The sequence below is a fragment of the Macaca fascicularis genome, chromosome 13 (assembly GCF_037993035.2).
Source record: "Macaca fascicularis isolate 582-1 chromosome 13, T2T-MFA8v1.1".
NCBI lineage: Eukaryota > Metazoa > Chordata > Mammalia > Primates > Cercopithecidae > Macaca > Macaca fascicularis.
This window is the reverse complement of record NC_088387.1, coordinates 1,768,187-1,793,260: the sequence shown is the minus strand read 5'-3', so window position 1 is coordinate 1,793,260 and position 25,074 is coordinate 1,768,187. Positions and strand designations below refer to the sequence as shown.

Below are 25,074 nucleotides of genomic sequence, written 5' to 3'. Positions count from 1 at the left end.
TTACAGGTGTGAGCCACTGCACCTGGACTTTGGTTTTAGTCCTTTAAATGTTTTTATCTGTTCATTCTATAATACATGTACTAGTATAATAGCACATGTATATAACTTTTGAATGAATGGAGACAAAAACAGAAAAAAAGGTTTTTAAATAGGGGCAAGATGAAAAGCTTGAAGAGCTCCCTTTAGAATACCCCCGTAAATGCTGAGCACAGTGGCTCATGCCTGTAATCCCAGCACTTTACAAGGCCGAGGCAGGAGGATTATCTGAGGTCAGAAGTTTGAGACCAGCCGGCCAACATGACGAAATCCTGCTCTACTAAAAACACAAAAATTAGCTGGGCGTGGTGGTGCCCACCTATAATCCCAGCTGCTCAGGAGGCTGAGGCATGAGAATCGCTTGAACCCGGGAGGCAGAGGTTGCAGTGAGCCGAGACTGCGCCACTGCACTCCAGCCTCGGTGACAGAGCCAGACTCTATCTCAAAAAGAAAAAATAGCCCCATAAAGATATCTGTGCCTCAGCAGCCTCTTTGCACAGGACATGGGGTCAACCTCCCTCTGCCACCAACCTGTCAGGGTGACCATGTTCCCAGGACAGTGATTCCCTACATCTACTGCCGATCCCACTCTTCCTCGGAGGAAGCTAAGGCCCAGAGAAGTCACACCCAGGGTCACACCACAAGGGTGATCAGGCCGGGATACAGAAATGGGACTTCTGCCACAGATAGCCTTCTTCCTTTTTTTTTTTTTTTTTTTTTGAGACGGAGTCTCCCTCAGTGGCCCAGGCTGGAGTGCAGTGGCTGGATCTCAGCTCACTGCAAGCTCCGCCTCCCGGGTTCACGCCATTCTCCTGCCTCAGCCTCCCAAGTAGCTGGGACTACAGGCGCCCGCCACCTCACCCGGCTAGTTTTTTCTATTTTTTAGTAGAGACGGGGTTTCACCGTGTTAGCCAGGATGGTCTCGATCTCCTGACCTCGTGATCCACCCGTCTCGGCCTCCCAAAGTGCTGGGATTACAGGCTTGAGCCACCGCGCCCGGCGCCTTCTTCCTTTAACACAAGCCCATAGCGGGTGAAGCTATTGACAAACTGATGATGGGGACTCTAAGACTGGTCCCTCACCCTGGAGACAGGTCTTCAGGCCTCTGATTTTCCATTTAGCTAATAGTCTCTAGATTTTTAAGTTCTTACGATGGAAAATATCAAGTATATACAAAAGTAGAGATAATAATCTAATTACACCTTCACCTGACAATTAACAGCTCCTCATGGCCAGTCCTGCTTCCTCTCTACTCCCACTTGCCCTACTCACTGATTTGAAGCAAAACCCAGATTTTATCTGTAAACATGTACACATTTTACCTGCAAATATTTAATATTTCAATATGTATCTCTAAAAGATAAGGACTTATCAAACGGTCCTCCCACCTCAGCCTCCCAAGTAGCTGGGACTACTGGCTCATGCCACCACACCCAGCTCATTTTTTTATTTTTAGTAAAGACAGGGTCTTCTGGGCTCAAGCAATCCACTCGTCTGAGCCTCCCAAGGTGCTGGGATTACAGGCGTGAGCCACCACGCCTGGCCGATGCCAAAATTCTAAATAAAGATATTGGCAAATCAAATACAGCGATGTGTAAATAGAATAATATCACTAAGTTAGTTCTACTCCAGTTACGCAATAAATTTGGGATTCACATTCAAAAATCAATCAGTGTATTTCAGAATAAAGAAAATAGGTTATTCAATAATCTCAACAGATACAAAAAGAGCATTTGACAAAATTCAACACCTATTCATCATAAAAATTCTTAGCAAACTAAGGGGAGAAGGGAACTTCCTTGATCTGATAAAGGGAATCTACAAAAAACCCTAGCAAAATCATATAAAATGATCAACTTTGAAAGCCTTCCCAGGACTTCCAGAATAGCCCCGGCAACATGGTGAAGACCAAGCAGGTGATTACCCAGTCTGGGCTTTGAATTGTCCCACCTCCAGGGGACGGACGGGTCTAGAGATTGGGTTCAATCCTGTGGTGAATGACTTAACCAAACATGAGTATGTAATGAGGTCTGGATAAAAACTCTGGACCCCAAAGATCACGGAGCTTCCTGGTTGGTGAATACATCAACATATCTAGAGAGAGTGCCCTGATACCACAGGCAGAGGGCGTGAAGCTCTTCTAGGACCGACCAAGCCTTGTCCTATGTGTATCCTTCAAAATAAAACTGTAAGCAGGGCCGGGAATGGTGGCTCAAGCCTGTGATCTCAGCATTTTGGGAGGCCAAGGCAGAGGATCACTTAAGCCCAGGAGTTTGAGGCTGCAGTGAGCTATGATTGCGCCACTGTGCTCTAGCCTGGGCAACAGAACAAGACCCTGTCTCTTGGCCGGGCGCGGTGGCTCACGCCTGTAATCCCAGCACTTCGGGAGGCCGAGGCGGGTGGATCATGAGGTCAGGAGAGCGAGACCATCCTGGCTAACACAGTGAAACCCCATCTCTACTAAAAAACACAAAAAATTAGCTGGGCATGGTGGCGGGTGCCTGTAGTCCCAGCTACTCGGGAGGCTGAGGCAGGAGAATGGTGTGAACCCGGGAGGCGGGACTTGCAGTGAGCCGAGATTGCGCCACTGCACTCCAGCCTGGGCGACAGAGAGAGACTCCGTCGCAAAAAAAAAAAAAAAAAAAAAGAGTTTGAGATCAGCCTGGCCAACATGGTGAAACCTCGTCTCTACTAAAATACAAAAATTAGCTGGGTATGGTGGCACATGCCTGTAGTCCCAACTACTCAGGAGGCTGAGGCAGGAGAATCGCTTGAACCCAGGAGGCAGAGGTTGCAGTGAGCCGAGATCACACCACTGCACTCCAGCCTGGCGACAGAGCGAGACTCCGTCTAAAAAAAAAAAAAAAAATGTCAAGGCTTTGAGTTGATCTGTAGATTCAGTGTGATTCCATAAAATTCCCAGGTAAAAAGCTAAGAAAAGCTAAGACAATCTTGAAGACCACAGGGCTTAACATTACCAGATATCAAAACTTACTATAAAATTACTGCAATTATGCCAATATAGTTACTGGAGCAAAGAAAAAGAAACAGATCAATTAAATCAAAGAGTCCAGAGAGACCTGCATGTCACCTCAGTCCAGTGAGAAAAGGATCTTTTCAATACAAAGTCCTGGGTATCATACGGACCCTTTTTTTTTTTTTTTTTTTTTGAGACGAGGTCTTGCTCTGTCGCCCAGGCTGGAGGGCAATGGCACAATCTTAGCTCACTGCAACTTCTGCCTCCCAGGCTCAAACGACTGTCCCACCTTAGCCTCCAAGTAGCTGGGATCAAAGGTGCATGTCACCACACCTAGCTAATTTTTGTATTTTTGGTAGAGACAGGGTTTCACCACGTTGTGCAGGCTGGTCTCAAACTCCTGAGTTCAAGTGATTCCATACAGCTTTTAAAGAAAGAATATCGGCCGGGCGCAGTGGCTCACGCCTGTAATCCCAGCACTTTGGGAGGCCGAGGCAGGCAGATCACAAGGTCAGGAGATTGAGACCATCCTGGCTAACACAGTGAAACCCCATCTGTACTGAAAAAATGTAAAAAATTAGCCGGGCATGGTGGCGGGCGCCTGTAGTCCCAGCTACTTGGGAGGCTGAGATAGGAGAATGGCGTGAACCCGGGAGGTGAAGCTTGCAGTGAGGCGTGATCACGCCACTGCACTCCAGCCTGAGTGACAGAGCTAGACTCCGTCTCAAAAAAAAAAAAAAAAAAAAAAAAAAAGAATATTAACCTCTAACTCACATCAACAACAAAAACAAGTTCCATAAGGATTACAGATCTAAATGCGAAAAATAAATGATACAGTTTCTAGAAGATGGCACAGGAGTCTGCCCCCTGGCGTGCACTCACTTTCCCTTCTCTTGCCAGCACCGTGCGTGCCACAGCACGATGCCTCACCAGATGCAAAACCTCATCTGGGTCTTCCCAATCCCCGAAACTGTGAGCCAAACAAATAAACTGTTTATAAATCACCCAGTCTCGGCCGGGTGTGGGGCCTCATACCTGTAATCCCAGCATTTTGGGAGGCCAAGGCAGGTGAATCACCTGAGGTCAGGAGTTCAAGACCAGCCTGGCCAACACGGTGAAACCCCATCTCTACCAAAAATATAAAAAATTAGCTGAGTGTGGTGGCACGCACTTGTAATCCCAGCTACTCAGGAGGCTAAGGCAAGAGAATCACTTGAACCCAGGAGGTAGAGGTTGCCATGAACCAAGATCGTGCCACTGCACTCCAGACTGAGCAACAAAGCTAGACTCTGTCTCAAAAAAAAAAAAAAAATACACAAAGTAGCTGGGTGTGGTGGCACACACCTGTGGTCCCAGCTACTCAGGAGGTTGTAAAGTGGAATATATTGCTTGAACCTGGGAAGTTGAGGCTATAGTGAGCCATGACGGCATCACCGCACTCCAGCCTGTGACAGAGAGACTGTATCTCAAAAAAGGAATAAAAAGGCAAGGCAAACAACCTCTTAGAAAACAGGCAACAGGCCGGGCGCAGTGGCTCACGCCTGTAATCCCAGCACTTTGGGAGGCCACGGTGGGTGGATCACAAGGTTAAGAGATTGAGACCATCCTGGCCAACATGGTGAAACTCTGTTTATACTAAATACACAAAACTTAGCTGAGTGTGGCAGCGCGCTCCTGTAGTCCCAGCTACTCAGGAGGCTGAGGCAGGAGAATTGCTTGAACCCAGGAGGCGGGGGTTGCAGTGAGCCGAGACTGTGCCATTACACTCCAGCCTGGGCAACAAGAGTGAGACTCCGTCTCAAAAAAAAAGAAAAAAAGAAAATAGTTAGCAGACACCAACGAAAAGAAGAGTCAAATGGACAATGAGCATACAAAAATGTGCTCAATATCATAATTCACTAGGGAAATCTAAATTAAAACCACAATGAAGCTGGGCTCAGTGGCTCACGCCTGTAATCCCAGCACTTTGGGAGGCCAACGCGAGAGGATCACAAGGTCGGGAGTTCAAGGCCAGCCTAGCCAACATGGTTAAACCCCATCTCTACTAAAAATACAAAAAAATTAGCCTGGTGTGGTGGCTCATGCCTGTAATCCCAGCTACTCAGGAGGCTAAGGCAGGAGAATTGCTCGAACCCATGAGGCGGAGCTTGCAGTGAGCCGAGATGCACCACTGCACTCCAGCCTGGGCGACAGAGCGAGACTCCATCTCAAAACCACAATGAGGGGGATGAAAAGAGGTTGATTAATGGCTACAAACATACACTTAGAAGAAATTAGACCTGATGCCCCACAGATCAGCAGGTGACGATGGTTAACACTAGTCAATTTTACATTTCAAAATGACTAGGAGAGAATAATTCAAATGCTCCAAGAATAAAGAACAGATAACTCAAGGTGATGAATATTCCCATTACCCTGATTTGATTACATGAATCTATCAAATTATCACACGTACTGTGAAAATAGCTATTAGGTATCAATAAAAGTAAATTTTTAAAAAACACAATGGCGGCCGGGCACGGTGGCTCAAGCCTGTAATCCCAGCACTTTGGGAGGCCGAGGCAGGTGGATCACGAGGTCAGGAGATCGAGACCATCCTGACCAACACGGTGAAACCCCGTCTCTACTAAAATACAAAAAATTAGCTGGGCGTGGTGGCACGTGGCCTGTGGTCCCAGCCACTCGGGAGGCTGAGGCGGAGGAATCACTTGAATCTGGGAGGCGGAGGTAGTGGTGAGCTGAGATCACGCCGCTGCACTCCAGCCTAGGAGACAGAGCGAAACTCCATCTCAAAAAAATAAAATAAAATAAAAAAGAACTACAATGGCACAGTGGCTCCAGCCCGTAATCCCAGCACTTTAGGAGGCTGAGGAGGGAGGATCGCTTGAGGCCAGAAGTTCGAGACCAGCCTGGACAACAAGGCAAGACCACATCTCTACACAAATTTAAAAATTAGCCAGGCGCGGTGGCCCACACCTGTGGTCCCAGCAACTTGGGAGGCTGAGGTGGGAGGACTGCTTGAGCCTGGGAGGTTGGGCCTGCAGTGAGCTGTGATCATGCTACTGTACTCCGGCCTGGATGATAGGAAGAGACCCTGCCTCAAAACAAAAACAAAACACAACGAGACACAACCATGCACACACCTGAATGGCAAACATTAAACACATATACACATACTTGACAAGACCAGAGTTGGTGGGGATGGGAATGAACACTGATACAAGCACTTTGGAAAACTCTCATCTCTACTGTCCCTGTGCCTTAGAGATTCCATTCCCGGGCATATTCCCAACAGAAATGCCTTCATATGTTCAGCAAGATACACGCACAAGAGTGTTCTTGGCCGGGCGCGGTGGCTCAAGCCTGTAATCCCAGCACTTTGGGAGGCCGAGATGGGCGGATCACGAGGTCAGGAGATCGAGACCATCCTGGCTAACACGGTGAAACCCCATCTCTACTAAAAAATACAAAAAAAAAACTCGCCGGGCGAGGTGGCGGGCGCCTGTAGTCCCAGCTACTCGGGAGACTGAGGCAGGAGAATGGCGTGAACCCGGGAGGCGGAGCTTGCAGTGAGCTGAGATCCAGCCACTGCACTCCAGCCTGGGCGACAGAGCGAGACTCCGTCTCAAAAAAAAAAAAAAAAAAAGAGTGTTCTTAGCAGCGCCATTTGTAATAGTCCCAAGCTGGAAACAATGCAATGTCCATCAACAATATTATTGGTTATATAAGGGAATATTATGACAACAACAAAAAGGAATGAATGACAGCTACACACAACGTGGATGAAGCTCAGACTCTTAACATTCAGCAGAAGCCAGACACAAAAGTGTACGTATGATATGATTCACTTACAAAAGTTTAGAAACAGAAAAAAATTGACCCGGCCGGGCGCGGTGGCTCACGCCTGTAATCCCAGCACTTTGGGAGACCGAGGCAGGCGGATCACGAGGTCAGGAGATCGAGACCATCCTGGCTAACATGGTGAAACCGCATCTCTACTAAAAATACAAAAAATTAGCTGGGTGTGGTGGCGGGCGCCTGTAGTCCCAGCTACTTGGGAGGCTGAGGCAGGAGAATGGCGTGAACCCGGGAAGCGGAGCTTGCAGTGAGCCAAGATGGCGCCACTGCACTCCAGCCTGGGCAACAGAGCGAGACTCCGTCTCAAAAAAATAATAATAATAATAATTGACCCAGGATGACTGAGGGAGCAGGGCAGGGACTGGGAGGGTGCATGGGGTCAGGGGTGGGCTTTCAGGGTGTGGGTAATGTTTTATTACTCAAGCTCAGCGGCAGGGGTGTTTGTACACAGGTTGTACACTTATGATTTATGCACTTTTCTCTATATTATGCATCAACAAAAAGTTTACCTAAAAAAAAAAAATTGAAAACTGACAGTACATTTTTTAGCATTTTTTAGCCTGAACTTACTGGAAACTCTCAATCTTCTGGCCTTTTTTTTTTTTTTTTTTTTTTGAGATGGAGTCTTACTCTGTCTCCCAGGCTGGAGTGCAGTGGCACGATCTCTGCTCACTGCAACCTCCACCTCCTGGGTTCAAACGAATCTCCTGCCTCAGCCTCTCAAGTAGCTGGGAGGACCGGCACACATCACACCCAGCTAATTTTTGTATTTTTAGTAGAGATGTGGTTTTGCCATGTTGGTCAGGCTGGTCTCGAACTCCTGACCTCAGGTGATCCACCCGCCCTGGCCTCTCCAAGTGCTGGGATTACAGGCGTGAGCCACCGCACCCGGCCTGCTCTCTGTCTTACCAGCTGCAATCTCGCTGCAAGGAGACACTGCATAGTGCTTTACAGCATGGCTTCTAGGGCCGCATAGCCTGAGGCTGTCACTCAGCTGTCATGTGACTGGGAAAGGCTGTTGGCCTCTCTGAGCCTCAGTTTCCCATCTACAGCACTTGGAGGATTAAATAATTATTCCATAAACGTTAACCACTACTACAGGCACATGCATTTCCTGTTCTTTTTTTTTTTTTAACTTTTTAATTTTTTTAAAACTTTTAAGCACAGGGTCTCATTCTGCCACCCAGGCTGAAGTGCAATGATGCAATCATAGCTCGTGTAACCTCAAACTCCTGGCCTCCAAGTGACCACAGATCTCTGTGGCAGAGGCAAGATGGGGCTCCAAGGGAACAGAGACTCAGCTGGTGGCCTCTTCCCTCCCTCCCTGAGACACCTGGGAGGCAGCAGAGGACCAGTGAAGCTGAAATGAAAACGCGTGACTGGCAAACAGGGCTGTGCTCCTTCCTTCCCCTGCCCCTCCCACAGGGCAGCCCTCACATGATGCTCCTGCAGTCGGAACACGGATGCGCTGGCGGTCAGGATGGCGGGCTTAACTTTCCCCACTTTGGAAGTGGGGGAAACTAAGTAAATGAGGAGAATTTCCTCTTTCACTTTCATTTTTTTCCATTGAGCTCTGCCTTCTGTTATCCTGACTACATACACTGGGGTCCAGATAAGATGGCATCTGAATTAGCATATAATTATATAGAGGGTTCTTTTGAGCTCAGTGTCATTATTTATTTATTTTTAATAAGCTTTCTATATTTACTTTTAATTTTTTTTTTTTTTTTTAGATGGAGTCTTCTATCACCCAGGCCGGAGTGCAGTGGTGTGATCTTGGCTCACTGCAACCTCCACCTCCTGGGTTCAAGGGATTCTCCAGCCCCAGCCTCCTGAGTAGCTGGGACTACAGGTACACGTACACGCCACCATATCCGGCTAATTTTTGTACTTTTAGTAGAGACGGGGTTTCACCACGTTGGCCAGGCTGATTTCAAACTCCTGGTCTGTCCGCCTTGACCTCCCAAAGTGCTGGGATTACAGACGTGAGCCACTGTGCCTGGCCATTTCATTTAATTTTAAATTTTTGTGGGTACATAGAAGGTGTATCAGTGTATTTATTTATTTATTTTTTTTTTATTTTTTATTTTTATTTTTTTGAGACGGAGTCTCGCTCTGTCGCCCAGGCTGGAGTGCTGTGGCCGGATCTCAGCTCACTGCAAGCTCTGCCTCCCGGGTTCCCGCCATTCTCCTGCCTCAGCCTCCCGAGTAGCTGGGACTACAGGCGCCCGCCACCTCGCCCGGCTAGTTTTTTGTATTTTTTAGTAGAGACGGGGTTTCACCGTGTTAGCCAGGATGGTCTCGATCTCCTGACCTCGTGATCCACCCGTCTCGGCCTCCCAAAGTGCTGGGATTACAGGCTTGAGCCACCGCGCCTGGCCAGTGTATTTATAATTCCAAAAAAGGCACCACCCTGAACAGCAGGGCAGCCTGCCAACAGAGACAGTGTATGAGAACTGCTGTGGCTACAGGTTGGCATCAATGCCAACTGGGGCACCTTTTGGATAATAGCAATAATAATTTTAAAAATAACTAACATTTACCACATTATTACACAGTACTGGGCACAGGGCTAAGCACTTTGCACACCTTACCTCACTGAGTCCTCACAACAAGGTCTGAAGGGGACACAGTCATCAACGTGGATGACCAGATCACTAGCAGCTGAAGAGAAAGTCACTATTTTGGGCGTTTCATGAAATAAATTACACTGTACAAGCATTTACTAATTTTTGAAACTGACTTCTAACTCTTAGGAAAGTTTCATGAGAGAGAGGCTTCAGTTTAAGGCAAGACTCCTGGTGACAGTGCATGTGTGCATAAACGTGGGCGTTTGAGAGCCTGCGTGTGCACATGGGGGTTAGCAGGTGGGTGTGAACGTGTGAGAGTGGCCCTGCCTGTGCATCTGGGAGGTGGGAGTGTGTGTGTGCGCGCGTGTGTGTGTGAGTGCCTGCCTGTGCCTGTGTGGGGGGTATGAGTGTGTGTGTGTGCATGAGTGGGAGTGAGCCGCCTGTGCCTATGTGAAGGGTGTGTGTGTGTGCGCGCATGTGTGTGTGAGTGTCTGCCTGTGCCTTTGTGGGGGGTATGAGTGTATGTGTGTGCATGGGTGACAGCGAGCCTGCCTGTGCCTATGTGGGGGTATGAGTGTGTGTGTGTGTGCACGTGCATGTGTGAGTGCCTGCCTGTGCCTACGTGGGGGTATTAGTGTGGGTGCGCACATAGGTGGGAGTGGCCCTACCTGGGGTGGGGGAGGGATCCTCCTCACACTGAGGCTCCAGGCTGCCTCCTGGCCAGAGACCAGGCGTTTCAGAGAGCCTGGGAAACCAGTCCTGCAACAACCCTACCCCTTCACAGTAAATCAGCCCTGCAGCATGGAAGCAACTCTGACCGTAACCTCTGGGGAATGCTCCAGCAACACCAAGTTTAACCCCCAGCAAAACAAACCAGCAGCTGCACATCCAGCCTCTGGGCTCATCCTCCCGCAGAGGCGCACAGCACTGCCCAGCCCTTGTCCTGGTGCAGATGCTCTGAGAGACTCCCAAAGGATGATGGGGATAAAATGGATTTCATGTCTTATCAGCGGGAAATCTGAAGAACCCATCTAAACTGTGTTCCAAAAAGCATGCAGACAAGGATTTGTTTTTTTTTTTTTTTTGAGATGGAGTGTGGTTCTGTTGCCCAGGCTGGAGTGCAGTGGCACGATCGTGGCTCACCGCAACCTCCACCTCCCGGGTTCAAGCAATTCTCCTGCCTCAGCCTCCCAAGTAGTTGGGAATTACAGGCGTGCACCACCACGACCGGCTAAATTTTTTTGTATTTTTTTAGTAGAGACAGGGTTTCACCATGTTGGCCAGGCTGGTCTCGAACTCTTGACCTCAGGTGATCCACCCGCCTCAGCCTCCCAAAGTACTGGGGTTAGAGGTGTGAACCACTGCACCGAGACATGCTGTTTGTTATAAGGTTTTTGTTTTGTTGTTTTGTTTTGAATAGAGACAAGTTCCAGCAATGAGATGCATCTCTTTTATGGCTACGGACAAATAATAAACACTAATAAAAAAGAAAGACAGAAAATCCTTTAACAGTGGAATAGGCACAGAAGTAAGGAGTCCAGGCTCTAGCCTATGACATAAGCCAGGGGTCCTTTATGGAGCCTCCGACCCTCTCACAACAGGACGTCCTGGTGAAAGGAGAGGGGTAAGAGAGGTGCAGGGCGGGTGTGGCAGCAGACACAGGGGCTGGAGCAAATGGCAGCGACTGGCCAGCTGCTTCCCACCCCCTCAGCCGACGGCCAGCCGGGTACTTCTGGAAATTCTAGCACCTTCACCCATCTCAGAGTCAGTTCTGCTGAGTTCCAAGAATCCCTAAGACCACAGGAAGGCTTTGAGACAGCCTGTCCATCCCCCACAGGCTGGGGAGAAGGAACCAGGAGGCTCTGCGAAAATCAGTCACCAAGGCAGCGATGAAGGCCTGGCCCAGTTCCATACACACTCTCCATGACTGTGCGGCCTTTCAGGAGCCAGCGCTCAGTGCGGGACAACCATGCTGGCCCCTGCCCTCAAGGAGACTGGAGGCCGGTAGTAGCGACTCCTTCAGAGGGGCCAGGCTTCCTTCCCCTCGAAGATGTCCTTGCTGTTCAGTCAACCAGGTTCATGTGGGAAGGGGGCAGAGAGATGGCACCCAGGGATCCGCACCCCCAAGTCCCTCTAGAAAGGGATGGGAAGCAGCCCGGGAGGCCCGAGCCACACCCCCACAGCTGCTGTGGAGGACGGCGAGACTCACCCCTCAGCCCTCGGGTCTTGTCCAGGCTCTCCCAGGGCAACACGTACCAGAGTGGAAAACGCCATGTCTACCCACCCTAGCAGATTCCGCTGAAATGTCTTCCCAGACTTTTACTTACAAGACAGGCCTCCCCTTCCTAAGGGCCCCCTGCTGATCCTGCAGGGCCGTCCCCTGATGTTGCGCTCCTACGTATTCACCCATTTTCAACGTTAAACATCTGCTCGGTGCTTCCCGTCCTGACCAGAGGTGAGCAGAAAAACACTGGAGCGGGATTTCCTAGTTAAAAATATGAGATGTTTGAAAAGCAAACACCAGAATAACCTACGAACCTATTACGGCCTCGATGCACGGCAGTGCCTTCCGTTGCGCAAACCAGAGCTCTGGGAAGAAAACTGTCAAGTGAAGACACGTGAGTCTCCCCTCAGTTCTGGCTCCTCTTTGGGAATCAGCCCATAGGCTGCGCGGGGCCAGCCAGGAAGGAGGTGCAGCTGCCCGCCGGCTGGCACACACCGGGCCCCTGCACATGCCCATGTTCCCTTCCCACAGCACTGCACTAAAGGGAAAGTGAGAAGGAGCCTGGGCACAGTTCTGTCAGCTGTCCCCACTGGGACCTGTGCCTGCACCCAGAGTATCAACCAGCTCGTGTCACTCTCACATACACCTGCCCCCGGGCAGCTTCTCGAGATCAAAGCACCATGTTGAGGCTATTACCAGGCAGGGCTGACGGACAGCCTGTGCACAGCTGCCTTCGGGCACCACTTGTCTGAGGCTGCTCTCGCTGGGCACCCCACAGCCTAAGGTCCCATCCCACAGTCTGTGCGTGGTCCTCACCCCATTGGACCTTCCAAGGAGGCTCCCGAATACCGTGCCCTCTTGATTCTCTTCGTCCCCATCAAGGAGTTACCCCAGCCCAGCTTTTACACACTGACATCCCCTGCACTGTCCTTTCCTCTCTCTCACATTCTTTTTTTTTTTTTTTTTTTTTGAGACAGTGTCTCACTTTGTCACCCAGGCTGGAGTACAGTGGCGCGATCTTGGCTCACTGCAACCTCCGCCTCCTGATTCAAGCTATTCTTCTGCCTCAGCCTCCCTAGCAGTTGGGATAACAGGCGACCATCACCACGCCCGGCTAATTTTTGTATTTTTAGTAGAGACGGGGTTTCGCCATGCTGGTCAGGCTGGTCTCAAAGTCCTGACCTCAGGTGATCCACCCGCCTCAGCCACCCAAAGTGCTGGTATTACCGGCGTCAGCCACTGTGCCTGGCAGCTCTCTCTCCCGTTCTGCCTGCTCTTGGCTGACTCTTAAACCTTTTAGTGTTGTCCTGGCCTTGCTCCCCAGCCCCACGTGAGCATTTTCCCCTGCAAGCCTGCCTAGATGTTACTGCACACTGGTGCGGGCCAGGGCCAGCAGCATGGGCATCATCTGAGAACCTGTCAGAAATGCAGACTCTCAGGCCACACCCAGCCCCACTGAGTTCAAGTCTGCATTTTAACAAAATGTCCAGGCAGTCCAGTGTGAGAAGCCCTAGTGTAAACAATGCTGGGTACGGAGAAGGAACTCAGTGACGGGTCCCACCATTCTCATTACCACCACTCACCTCCCTCTGCCCTCACCAAACTGTCTCTTCATCCTCCTCTCCCGACTGCAGTTAAATGACATCATCAACCTGAGTCCCAAGCTAGAAACTTCAGACTTTCACAGCTACTTCCTGGTCCTGACTCCCAGGTCTCCATAAGGACCAATGAGTCTAGTTACTCTCACTTCAGAAGCATCTCGCTTTCGCAGGCCTGCCCTCTGTCAGCCCCTCAGCCCCGATCTGTGAACTCTGCGTAGCCAGGTGTTGTTCATGTGTCTCTCTCCTCGGGAGACTGTGAGTTCTGTGAATGGGGCAGTTTTATTCATCTCTGATTCCCCACAGCCAACACGGTGTCTGACCCACAGGCTTCAAAACGGTCACTGTTGGTTGAACAAACGAAAGAACAAGCAGGTGCGGATGGGAGCGCGGGGTGGGGAGGATAAGCTACCTAAGGTGTGTCAGATGACAGGAACCAAAAGTGAATGCAAAAATCATGCAGTGTTTTTTCTTCACTTTATAAAGTTGTTCCAGGAATAAAATAAAGTCGGTGGGGGCCAGGCGCGGTGGCTCAAGCCTGTAATCCCAGCACTTTGAGAGGCCGAGACGGGCAGATCACGAGGTCAGGAGATCGAGACCATCCTGGCTAACACAGTGAAACCCCGTCTCTACTAAAAAAAAAAAAATACAAAAAACTAGCCAGGCGAGGTGGCAGGCGCCTGTAGTCCCAGCTACACGGGAGGCTGAGACAGGAGAATGGCGTAAACCCGGGAGGCGGAGCTTGCAGTGAGCTGAGATCCGGCCACTGCACTCCAGCCCGGGCGACAGAGCAAGACTCCGTCTCAAAAAAATAAAATAAAATAAAAAGTCGGTGGGAAAATCTGACACAGCCTAGATGAAAATATGGGTTTTTTGTTTTGTTTTGTTTTTGAGACAGAGTCTTGCTCTGTCGCTCAGGTTGGAGTGCAGTGGTACAGTATCAGCTCACTGCAACCTCTGCCTCCCGGGTTCAAGCGATTCTCCTGCCTCAGTCACCCCAGTAGCTGGGATTATAGGCATGTGCCATCATATCCGGCTAATTTTTGCATTTTTTTTTTTTTTTTTTAGTAAAGATGGGGTTTTGCCATGTTGGCCAGGCTGGTCTCGAACTCCTGGCCTCAAGTGACCCACCCAAAGAGCTCCCAAAGTGCTAGGATTACAGGCGTGAGCCACAGCCGGGAGGAGTTTTTAATGAGAATATTTCTAGCTTTTTCTCACCAACTTATACTACACTAACTTGCTGAGAGGAGCAGTAACAGGTCCAAGGCCAACTCACAGGTCAGTGACCAGGCTGGCTGGAGTTACACCCAGGTCTGTACAGGGTCTAGGTGGTTATAAGGTGGGTGGGGAAAGATAAGGTGTTTAAAGATGAGCTAAGTACCTGGGAGGGAAGGAGTGTCCCAGAGGGTGGGTCACAGCTAGAAGCTGGAAGGTGGGCTGCAAGCAGGAGGGGGGGACGGGGGACCGGGGACAGAGCTCTGCCCTCTTCCTTCATTACTTTGCTTCAGGGTCTGGGAGAGTGGTGAAGGCAAAACACAAACTGAGGGCAGGAGGAGCTGGAGGTGCCTTTGTTCTGAGATTCCAAGCTGGACAAACCCATCCACAACACCCAGTACTGCAAACAGTTCTAGGCAAGGTTTAAGCGGAAGGGCCAAGGTTCAAATCACAGGAGACTCAGGCCTGAGGGCTTGTCTCACCAACTCTTGATCTTACTCCTGTGGTCCTGCAGCACCTAGCATCAGGTCTTGCACGCAGCATGGGGTTCCACGGATATCTGGCACTAACTGCCGGGAGCCGGGAGACAGAAGCACTGCAAGGCTGTACCCCCTGCCTTACTCCCAGGGACGCTCAGCCGCCACCTCTGCACTGATGCCCCTGGCCCATCTCTAAGTGTGCAGGAGCACATTCATGACTCATCTAACGAGGGAAGCTGTGTAAACCCCCAGTGGTCAAAGACCACTTATTGGTGGGGAAACTGAGGCACGTGGAGGGGAACCATGCATTACACTCAAGGTCCCAAACTCTACCTCTCAGTCCCCGACATGTCATCCCAGGCGCTCCTCCTGTCTGTCCTGTGTGGATGGAACTCTGAACCTGGTAAGTGCACGACACCCATTTTTCTTTGCCCTCATCAGCTCCTCAGAATTCTAACACTATTAAAATGGGAAGGATCCTCTGCCAAACCAGACAGGTATTCATTCACTCACTTTCTCACTCAGTGCCATGGACGGAGGCCTTACTATGTGCCAAGAGCCTTTCTAGGGGCTAGAGATACATTGACGAGCAAAACAAAGAGAGCTGCCCTTTGAAACTTATATGCCAGTGGAAGGAGACAGACAGTAGACAACACAGTAAATCAGCAAATTACACAGATGCTAGAGAACAATGTGTGCTATGAGAAGAGGGGAAATCAGCACAGGGCAGGGGAGATTAGGAAGTTGGGGTGGGATGGTGGGTGCGGTTTTAAACAAGGTGGCAGGAAGGCCCCACTGAGAGGTGACCTGGGAAGACAGTGAGCCATACTGACTTCCAGGGAAGAATATTCCAGCCCAAGGAAACAACCAGGGCAAAGGCCCCAGGGTGGGAGCATTCTGGTGTGTTCAAGAACAGCAAAAAGGGCCAGGCGCAGTGGCTCACACCTATAATCCCAGCACTTTGGGAAGCCGAGGCGGGCAGATCACTTGAGGTCAGGAGTTCAAGACTAGCCTGGCTAACATGGTGAAACCCCATCTCTACTAAAAATACAAAAATCAGCCAGATGCAGTGGCACGCACCTCTAATCCCTGCTACTCGGAGGCTGAGGCACAAGAATAGCTTGAACCTGGGAGGCGGAGGTTGCAGTGAGCAGAGAGCGTGCCAGAGTGAAACTCTGTCTCAAAACAAAACAAAACAAAACAAAAAAAGGCCAGGCGCAGTGGCTCACGCCTGTAATCCTAACACTGTGGGAGGCTGAGGTGGGGGGATCACCTGAGGTCAGGAGTTCATGACCAGCCTGGCCAACATGGTGAAACCCCATCTCTACTAAAAATATAAAAATTGGCTGGGGCCGGGCGCGGTGGCTCAAGCCTGTAATCCCAGCACTTTGGGAGGCCGAGACGGGCGGATCACGAGGTCAGGAGATCGAGACCATCCTGGCTAACACGGTGAAACCCCGTCTCTACTAAAAAATACAAAACACTAGCCGGGCAAGGTGGCGGGCGCCTGTAGTCCCAGCTACTCGGGAGGCTGAGGCAGGAGAATGGCATAAACCCGGGAGGCGGAGCTTGCAGTGAGCTGAGATCCGGCCACTGCACCCCAGCCTGGGCGACAGAGCGAGACTCCGTCTTAAAAAAAAAAAAAAAAAAAAAAAAATTGGCTGGGAGTGGTGGTGGAAGCCTGTAATCCCAGCTACTCGGGAGGCTGAGGCAGGAGAATCGGAGGAGGAGGTTGTAGTGAGCCACGATGGTGTCATTGCACTCTAGCCTGGGCAATAAGAGCGAAACTCCGTCTCAAAAAAAAAAAGAAAGAAAGAACAGCAAAAAGGTCAGTAGGGTTTGCCAGAGAGTCATCCATTGTTCATTCATTTGTCCAACACTTACTGGAGACCCGTCTCTTTACCAAGCACTGAGTAGTGAAAACACTTAAGAAGGCATGGCCTCTACCCTCAAAGAGCTTATAATGCTGGAGAGGGGAAAGAAGGAATACAAAGGCCCTAGAACAGGATTACTTGTGGGGCAGAAGGACTCTGGCAAAGCTAGGCTCAGGGCCCTCGCCCAACCTGGGGTGGAGGAGGGTCCAGGACAGACCCTCAGAGAGAGACGCTGGGCTAGACAGTCACCCCAGCTCTGACTCTGGTGCTGTTGACAATGCCAGCTGAAAGGCCAGGTGCGGTGGCTCACGCCTGTAATCCCAGTACTTTGGGAGGCCGAGGCGGGTGGATCACCTGAGGTCAGGAGTTCAGACCAGACTGACCAACATAGAGAAACCCCGTCTCCACTAAAAATATAAAATTAGCCGGGGGCGGTGGCACATGCCTGTAATCCCAGCTACTTAGGATGCTGAGGCAGAAGAATCACTTGAACCCGGGAGGTGGAGGTTGCAGTGAGCCGAGATCGTGCCATTACACTCCAGCCTGGGCAACAAGAACGAAACTCCGTCTCAAAAAACAACAAACAAACAAATAAAACAATGCCAGCTGTTCTAACCTTGCTGACTTGTTTCTCTTAGCCAAAAAAAAAAAAGCATTCCCAACACCACCAACACCAGACTCCTAAAGAAACTTTTTTTTTTTTTTGAGACAGAGTCTTGCTCTGTCGCCCAGGCTGGAAGTGCAGTGGTGCGATCTGGGCTCACCGCAACCTCCGCCTCCCGGGTTCAAGCGATTCTCCTGTCTCAGCCTCCCCAGTAGCTAGGACTACAGGCATGTGCCACCACGGCCGGCTAATTTTTTGTATTTTTAGTAGAGACGAGGTTTCACCATGTTAGCCAGGATGGTCTCAATCTCCTGACCTTGTGATCTGTCCACTTCGCCCTCCCAAAGTGCTGGGATTACAGGTATGAGCCACCGCGCCCTGACGAGAAACTCTTTTTTTTTTTTTTTTTTGAGACGGAGTCTCGTTCTGTCGCCCAGGCTGGAGTGCAGTGGCGCTATCTCGGCTCACTGCAAGCTCCGCCTCCTGGGTTTACGCCATTCTCCTGCCTCAGCCTCCCGAGTAGCTGGGACTACAGGCGCCCGCCACCTCGCCCGGCTAATTTTTTTGTATTTTTAGTAGAGACGGGGTTTCATTGTGTTAGCCAGGATGGTCTCGATCTCCTGACCTCGTGATCCGCCCGTCTCGGCCTCCCAAAGTGCTGGGATTACAGGCTTGAGCCACCGCGCCCGGCCGAGAAACTCTTAAATTGCAGATGGACACTAGGTATGTGCTGTGTCCTGAGCAATCGCAGACTAAGAAGGTGGACACCAGATGGGAAGGTCTGGAAGAGGTCTGGAAGAGGCCACACTGCAGGGAACCCAGTGAGCAAAGAGTTAAAACTGGTTTTCCAAGACCTCTGAGAATGGGGAAGTAAGTGATGGCATAAAGCCACAGGGCCTGCTCATTTGGGGATGGGGGGTGGAGAGCGGGGACTATCACCATCTCCTGGGCAGCCTGTGTGCAGTTCCCTGGGATTACCAGCACTGCTGCAGGGCTTGGCCTCAGGCGACTGGCCTCTGTTAAGGAGAAGACTTTCCTGGAGTAAACTGACCTGGGGACTTTGGCTCAGCAGAGCTCTGCTCTGGCCTAAGAGATGCTAGCTCTGTTTTCCCAACTTAATGAAAGGACACTTGACAAGACAGAGCCCAAAGACAGCCCTCTCAAGACCCAGGAGGCTCCCACCCAAGAGAGCTCAGTCCTGCTGATCAAGACTGGGAGACTGGTCAGACCAATCCATACTGGCTGGATCCAGATTCCCAACTGAATTGAGAGAAGGTGCTATTGGGTGTGTCACAAGCCACAGTCCCAAACACCACAGAGGCAGTGAGGAGGAAGTTGCCCTGGAGGGTCCTAATCAGTTTCCCTCCCAAGCAATAAGAGAAGTCTTCAGGTCCCAAGGCTTGGGGTGGGGCTGGGGCACAGATCCTCACTGCTTTCCTGTCCCAGGCTCGGGTACCTGGGAAAAACTGATCCCTGGCTCTGCACTCCCAAAGCCGCCCCAATCCCTGCCCCACCGCAGCCTCTGCCTTCACCACCAGGGGTCTGTCTCTCCAGTGTCTGCAGGGAGGCCACCTTCCCCAGGGCTCTCCCCGACTCTAGCTTACTTTACTCAAGTGGTCCTCAGCTCTGATGCTGAGATTCAGTCTGTTGAACTTAAGAGGGTACCAACCCACCACCCTGGCCCTGACCCCAGCATCTTTTCAGACCAAACCTGGCAAAGCCAACTCCTGCCTATCCCACTCCAAAGCTGTCCTCCACTCTCTGTTACAGAAACACCTGCCAGCTCACTGCCTGCTAGGATTCCGAAGTCCCTCCGAGCCCTAGGTCGGCTTGAGCGGCCTCAGCCAGCAGGAGCTCTCCTACGAGAATGAAGGCTGGGAGGGTGTTTAGAAAGCAAAGTCCTCAAGTTTGGGATGAGCCCCTCACCCCCATTCCTTTAAAAAAGAGCTTCCCTTTCTGCCTCCTCATTTCCTTCAGCCAGCCTAGGAGGGTTCCACTCCATAATTGGCTGGTTTACTGCCACTTTGAGGGTTTCTGAATGGCAGAGGTGGGAGGAAAATTTTGCTGGAAGAAAAGGAGTGTGTGCCTTGAGCTTTGAGGCTGATGAGTAAACCCTCCAAATGTCTCTCTAACTACCTGCGAAATGGCCAAGAACCCAGGTGAGAAAAAAACACGAGGCAGTGCAAGGCAGCTGAAGGTTTCCGGCAGACCACTGGAGGGAAGCTGATGCTGGCGCCAGGGAAAGACGGGACAATTACCAAAACTTAATCTGCTTGCGTCTGCTGAATAGTCGAAAGCGCCACTTGGCATTGTTCTGAGCGGCAAGCCAATGAGAGACCTCCCAGTTCTGCTTCTGTGGGTTGGCACCTCCAGTAACATCACTCCCCTGCTCAAAAACCTGCAGCTCCACGCTGGGAGCAAACTTAGCATCCACCACCAGGCCCCAAACGACTCCAGCCATTGACAACTGAGCATCAGAGCCACTATGCCCAAGAAACAGGACCACCCGCTGGGCCACCAGCACACCTTTGCTTCGCCACTCGGGTTCTCTGCTTGCGGGGTTCCCTCTGCCTCAAGCAGCAAGCCTCTCCACCTTTTAAGGTTCTCCTCAAAAACACCTTCCCCTGTGAATTCCCCAATTTCCCAGCCCCTTCTCGACTCCACCCCATACTCTAAATCTCCATCACCCTGGCCTCTTTTCAGGCATCTTACTCTGTCTTGCTTCAACAGCTCCCTGAGGCCTTGCTCCAGCCCTCCAAGGGAGCGAGTGTGTCTTACTCAGCTTTGATTCATCAGGAGCACACAGCATACTACCTGGCAGACGGCAGACACTTGAGAATGGGTCTCCTGCTCCAAAATCGTTCACCTCAGAGGCATAGGAAGTGATGGGCAAAGGGACACAGAGTCACACAAACAGAACACTAAAGACAGCAGACACAAAACACGCCAGGGGACGAGAGGCGTCTCGAGGAAATTGAACCAGGGGAACTACATGCGGCCTTACCCTTCTTGAACTCCTCCAGCATGGCATCCAACTTGGTGTCATGGAAGACAAAGTGCACTGGGTGGTTGTAGAAGCGAGTGATAGTCTTGAGCGGGGTGCAGTCATCGGGGTCCACAAAGGCCAAGTCTTTGACGTAGAGAATATCTACGATATTGGACTGCTCATCTTCAAACACCGGGATGCGGGTATAGCCGCTTTCCATAATCTCCGACATGGTGTTGAAGTCCAGGATGGCATCGCTGCGGATCATGAAGCAGTCCTGGAGCTGGGTCATGATATCCTCTACGGTTTTGGTGCGGAGTTCCAGGGCACCCTGGATCATATTGAGCTCCTCTTTCACGAGGTCATTATACGGCTCCGTCACCTTCAACATCTCCATCAGCTTCTCCCGGTTGTAAACAGTGCGAATCTCCTGGCCCAGAAAAAAGTCCAGGAGCTTGCTGATGGGAAAACTGAGGGGGAAGGTGAGCAGCATAAAGAATTTGGTGAGAATGATGGTGTTGGCACCCACAGCCAGCCCGTGTCGGGAGCACAGGGCCTGAGGTAGGATCTCCCCAAAGATGACAATGCCAATGGTGGAGGAGGCCACCGCCATGAGGCCGGACCCGATGAGGTTGTCTAGAAGGATGGTGAGGGAGGTGTTGACCAGCACGTTCCCCAGGAGCAACGAACAGAGAAGGTAGTTGCCCTTGCGCCGGATGGGCTCAATCTTGCGGGCATAGCGCCTCTCCTTCTCGGTGCCACAGTTCTGCACGATGCGCAGCTCCATGGGGTCCAGGGCCATAAGCCCGAGGTTGAGGCCAGAAAATATGCCCGACAGCACCAGCAGCACCGTAATGAGGAGGATGTGCAGCCAGAGAGGCAGGAACCTCCCAGGCTCCTCCACCATGAAGAGCAGTGAGTCCTTGTCCGTCCACTTCAGCCAGGGCCCGTCGGGCTGGGCCCGGGTGCACAGTGCATACAGCTTCATGTTCTCGCTCCTCCGGAGGAACTTGGTGAGCACCACCAGCACGCCGGACGTGTTCCCGCGGCTCACGTTGACCAGCTGCTGGACAACCAGGTCCTTGGTGAGCTCGAGACAGCTGGTGGACTTGTGGAGGGTCTCGGCATCGTCCACCTCGGTGAAGGAGATCAGGTTACCGGAGATGTTGCCCAGGCTGTAGCCGTACAGCCTCAGGTTCACGGTGCTGCCCTCGGACACGAAGATGATGCCATCCGGGTTCGTCCCACACGACTTGTTGCAGCTCGCCAGCCTCATGCCCACGATCGCGCCCTGCTGGGGGCTGCCCTGGCCCCGGGCCCCCCGCGCCCACAGCAGCACCAGCAGCACCGGCGCCGCCAGGAGGAGGCGCCCGCGGGCCGGCCCGTCGCCCGGGCGCCCGCCCCCGCCCACCGGCGCCATGTTGCTCTGGCTCTGCCGCCGCCGCCGCTCCCCGCGCCACGCCGCGCGGCCCCGCTCCGCACCGCCGCTCCGGCCGCTCCGGCCGCTCCGCTGCCGCCGAGCCAACTGCCCGGGCCGCGAGCCTGACGTCAGGTCAGCGCCCCGCCCGCCACGCCCCGCCTGCCCACGCCCCTCATTTGCATTGGAGGCCCCGCCCCCGGGGCTCGCTGCTCCAGCCCCTGCCCTTAAGGGGGTCCAGACGCTTAAGGTGGAACAGCTCCGAAGCGCGAGAGCCGCGGGCGGGGACAGGCCCAGTGCTCCGCCTCCGCGCCCTTCCCCGCCTTTCTCTGCCCGTGGGGTCGGCTCTCCTTCTCCGGTACCTGGTCTCCTCGCCACGCCGTTCCTGTTCCTCGGCCTCGCCCGGCCGCTCGTGCGAGGCTCCTTTTCCGTCGCGGCAGCCTGCAGCTGGGGGTGGCCCGCTCTGCAGGCAGGGCAAGAAAAGTGCTTTTCCTGATGTAGAAAAAGAAAAAGGGAACCTGAGGGCTTAGGCTGGCATTGCAGCCTGCCCCTGGGGACTTTTCTGGCCTCCTCGCTGCTGAGATTTTTGCTGACCTTGTCCCAAGGCCAGAAGTAGTTTCCCCCAGCCCCAGCCGTAGCCCCAGCCCGACGATGCTTCCATCAACCAGTGGCTGCCAGATGTGGAAGGCAAATCTGGGGAACTAAGGTTATAGAAGGGCCAGGCTCTGGCCTAGACTTGTCTCCTGTCGCTGCCATTTAGGCTTGGATATTTATTGAACATCTACTTCGTACCGGCACTTGTTCTAGGCTCTGACAATAGAGCAGTGAACAAACCGAAGTAGCTGCCCATTGGGTTTACAGCCTAGAACAGAAAACAGGAGATAAACAAGTAAACACATATATTCATTAAATTCCCCCCACAACCCTCAGAGTTAGTAGAATTATTTCCATTTAGAGATGTAGAAATTGAGCCGAGACACAAATCCTGGTCCCTCCAGATTGTCATCTCCCAGCCCATTTCCCCATCTGTAAATGCGGGTAAGAATGATAGAGCATTACTTCGCTAAGCTTGCGGGAACCGTGGACCTAGACATTGAACACAACAGGACAGCTCTTTAGAATATTCTTTGGCTAGGTAGTAGTTGTGGCTACCTGCCTTCCAGGACCAAACTCCTAACCCCAAATTGTGGTGATTGATCAGCTGGGCAGCTGCCTGTGGACATGAGCAGGCAGGCGCGGCAGTGGGCCTATCCCTGAAGTGACTGCTTCTTGAATGGCCCCACCCCTGTGTCAGTAGGGTGTATGAGGAAGACCGCAGCTGCCCACCCTGTGAGGGGGAAGGAGACAGACAGATAACATCCTTACAATAATTGCAGAGGTGCACAGAGAAGATCAGGTACTGGGTTGACCACCAGGTCTCACAGCAAATCTTTTCCCAGTACTGAAGACACAGAACCCACTTTACTCTCTTCCTGCACTGACACTTGTGTTTATTTTCATTTTGGTATAATGTTTGCTAATAAAAGCAACAATCACTACCAAACGGAAGGAGCCTAAACAGAAAGGAACAATCATACAATGTTTTGGGAGGAGGTGTGGTAGCAGAGTGGCCCGGACTCAAGAAAGCCATGTTAGCAGGGGTAGAGGATTCTGTAACTAGGCCCGCCCGGAGAAGTCTGTTGCAAGTAGGGTCCCACTCATAGCGGATACTTTGTAGCCAGTGCCCAGCAGGCCAGTTTTTTCAAGGAATAGGAGCCGTGGAATGGGCACTGGCTGAGACAGAACAAAAGCAGAACCTTGACTGCCTGTTCCTTCCCTGTCTCCACCAATCAGGAAGAGCCACCTGAATTGCTTCAAAGCAAGCCCAGCTCTCCTCATCTCCTAGTGAACTGTAACACCAGCGCCCTGCTCCACCCCTACCCCCACCTCCCATACTTAAAACTTTCCCATTCTATTATCAATTGGCTATTTTTTCCCTTTTTCTTAAGATTTTATTTTTTTCTCTATTATGTTTTTTTTCTACTTAAGTACGAATTGGCTCTTTTTATTTTACCCTTCTCAGGCTGTCTACACTCAGAAGCTCTGTTCATATGCACTGAGTCTAATGACAGAAGCCAATAAAGAAAAGGAAAAATAAGTTTTTTAGATACTTAGGTTAAATGTGGGAATACCAGCTTGGGCAATATAGCGAAAACTCATTTTGACTAAAAGTTTAAAAAATAAAAAATTAGCTTGGCATGGTAGTGCACACCTGTAGTCCCAGGACTTTGGGAGGCCAAGGTGGACAGATCACCTGAGGTCAGGAGTTCAAGACCAGCCTGGCCAACATGACGAAACCCCTTCTCTACTAAAATTACAAAATTAGCCAGGTGAGGTGATGCACGCCTGTAATCCCAGCTACCCGGGAGGCTGAGGCGGGAGAATCACTTGAACCTGCGAGGTGGAGGTTGCAGTGAGCCAAGATCATGCCACTCACTCCAGCCTGGGTGACAGAGTGAGACTTCGTCTCAAAAAATGAATAAATAAATAAATAAATACAATAAAAAGAAAAAGAAAAACAGAGTATCACTTATTGGAAGAGGCACACGGGGCCCAGGCCAAAGTCCAGGTTCAGTTGCTGCCAGCTTGCAGCCCTGGTTAGGGAATCTGCCCTTTCTGCATCTCCCATGTCGAAATACCTTTCCCACCGTGGGGACAGCATGGAGATAGCGGTCTATCAACATGCTGGATCAGGAAGCTTGGATGCATGCATGGCTCTCTGTTAACCAGGCGGTGAGAATGGCAGAAAGCAAACGGGCAAGCGAGGAGCCTCTCTCCTTTGGGGGCAGATAAAGGCATGATCAGACCTGTTCTCTCTGCCTCAGGATGGCAAGTCCTTACTTACCTAGTTGCTTCTATTTGCAAGTAAGAAATTGCCCAGAGGGGTCCTGATCCTGGACCCCTGAGCATGTCACAGCACTCTAGTCATGAGATCCTCGGAGCGCACTGCTTCTTTCCAGGTGTAGGCCCTGTGGCAACATGGCTACACCTCCCATAATTGAGCCCGCTCCCTCCTGGTTCTGTGCAGGGAAACGGTCTTAAAGGCTTAGTGCCCCTTCGCTTGTACCTGGCGTCGCGCTGATGCTGGAGATCCGATGATGAACAAGGATCCTGAATTAGTAACCCGGGATCTAATCCTCCCAGGCTGGCTTCTAAGCCCTCTTCACCCTCTGGGTCTCCAATATAGGGAGCTGCTG

At 51.4% G+C, this 25,074-nt stretch overlaps 1 protein-coding gene across 6 annotated transcripts in view; it reads right to left on the bottom strand.

Annotated features, from left to right (window-relative positions):
* CNNM4 (cyclin and CBS domain divalent metal cation transport mediator 4) overlaps positions 1-21,948 on the bottom strand; it is a 61,586-nt gene extending 39,638 nt beyond the window's left edge. For 5 of the 6 annotated variants that reach the window (XM_005575004.5, XM_005575003.5, XM_045368805.3 and 2 more), the window contains exon 1: positions 20,440-21,948. In XM_005575004.5, coding sequence (XP_005575061.4) covers positions 20,440-21,841 — 1,402 coding nt within the window. In that variant the 5' untranslated portion in view covers positions 21,842-21,948. Of the gene's footprint in view, positions 1-4,602; positions 4,811-20,439 lie in introns of those variants that run through there. The other variant, XM_074011008.1, reaches the window with a different exon arrangement.
* Between the last annotated feature and the right edge of the window lie 3,126 nt (positions 21,949-25,074).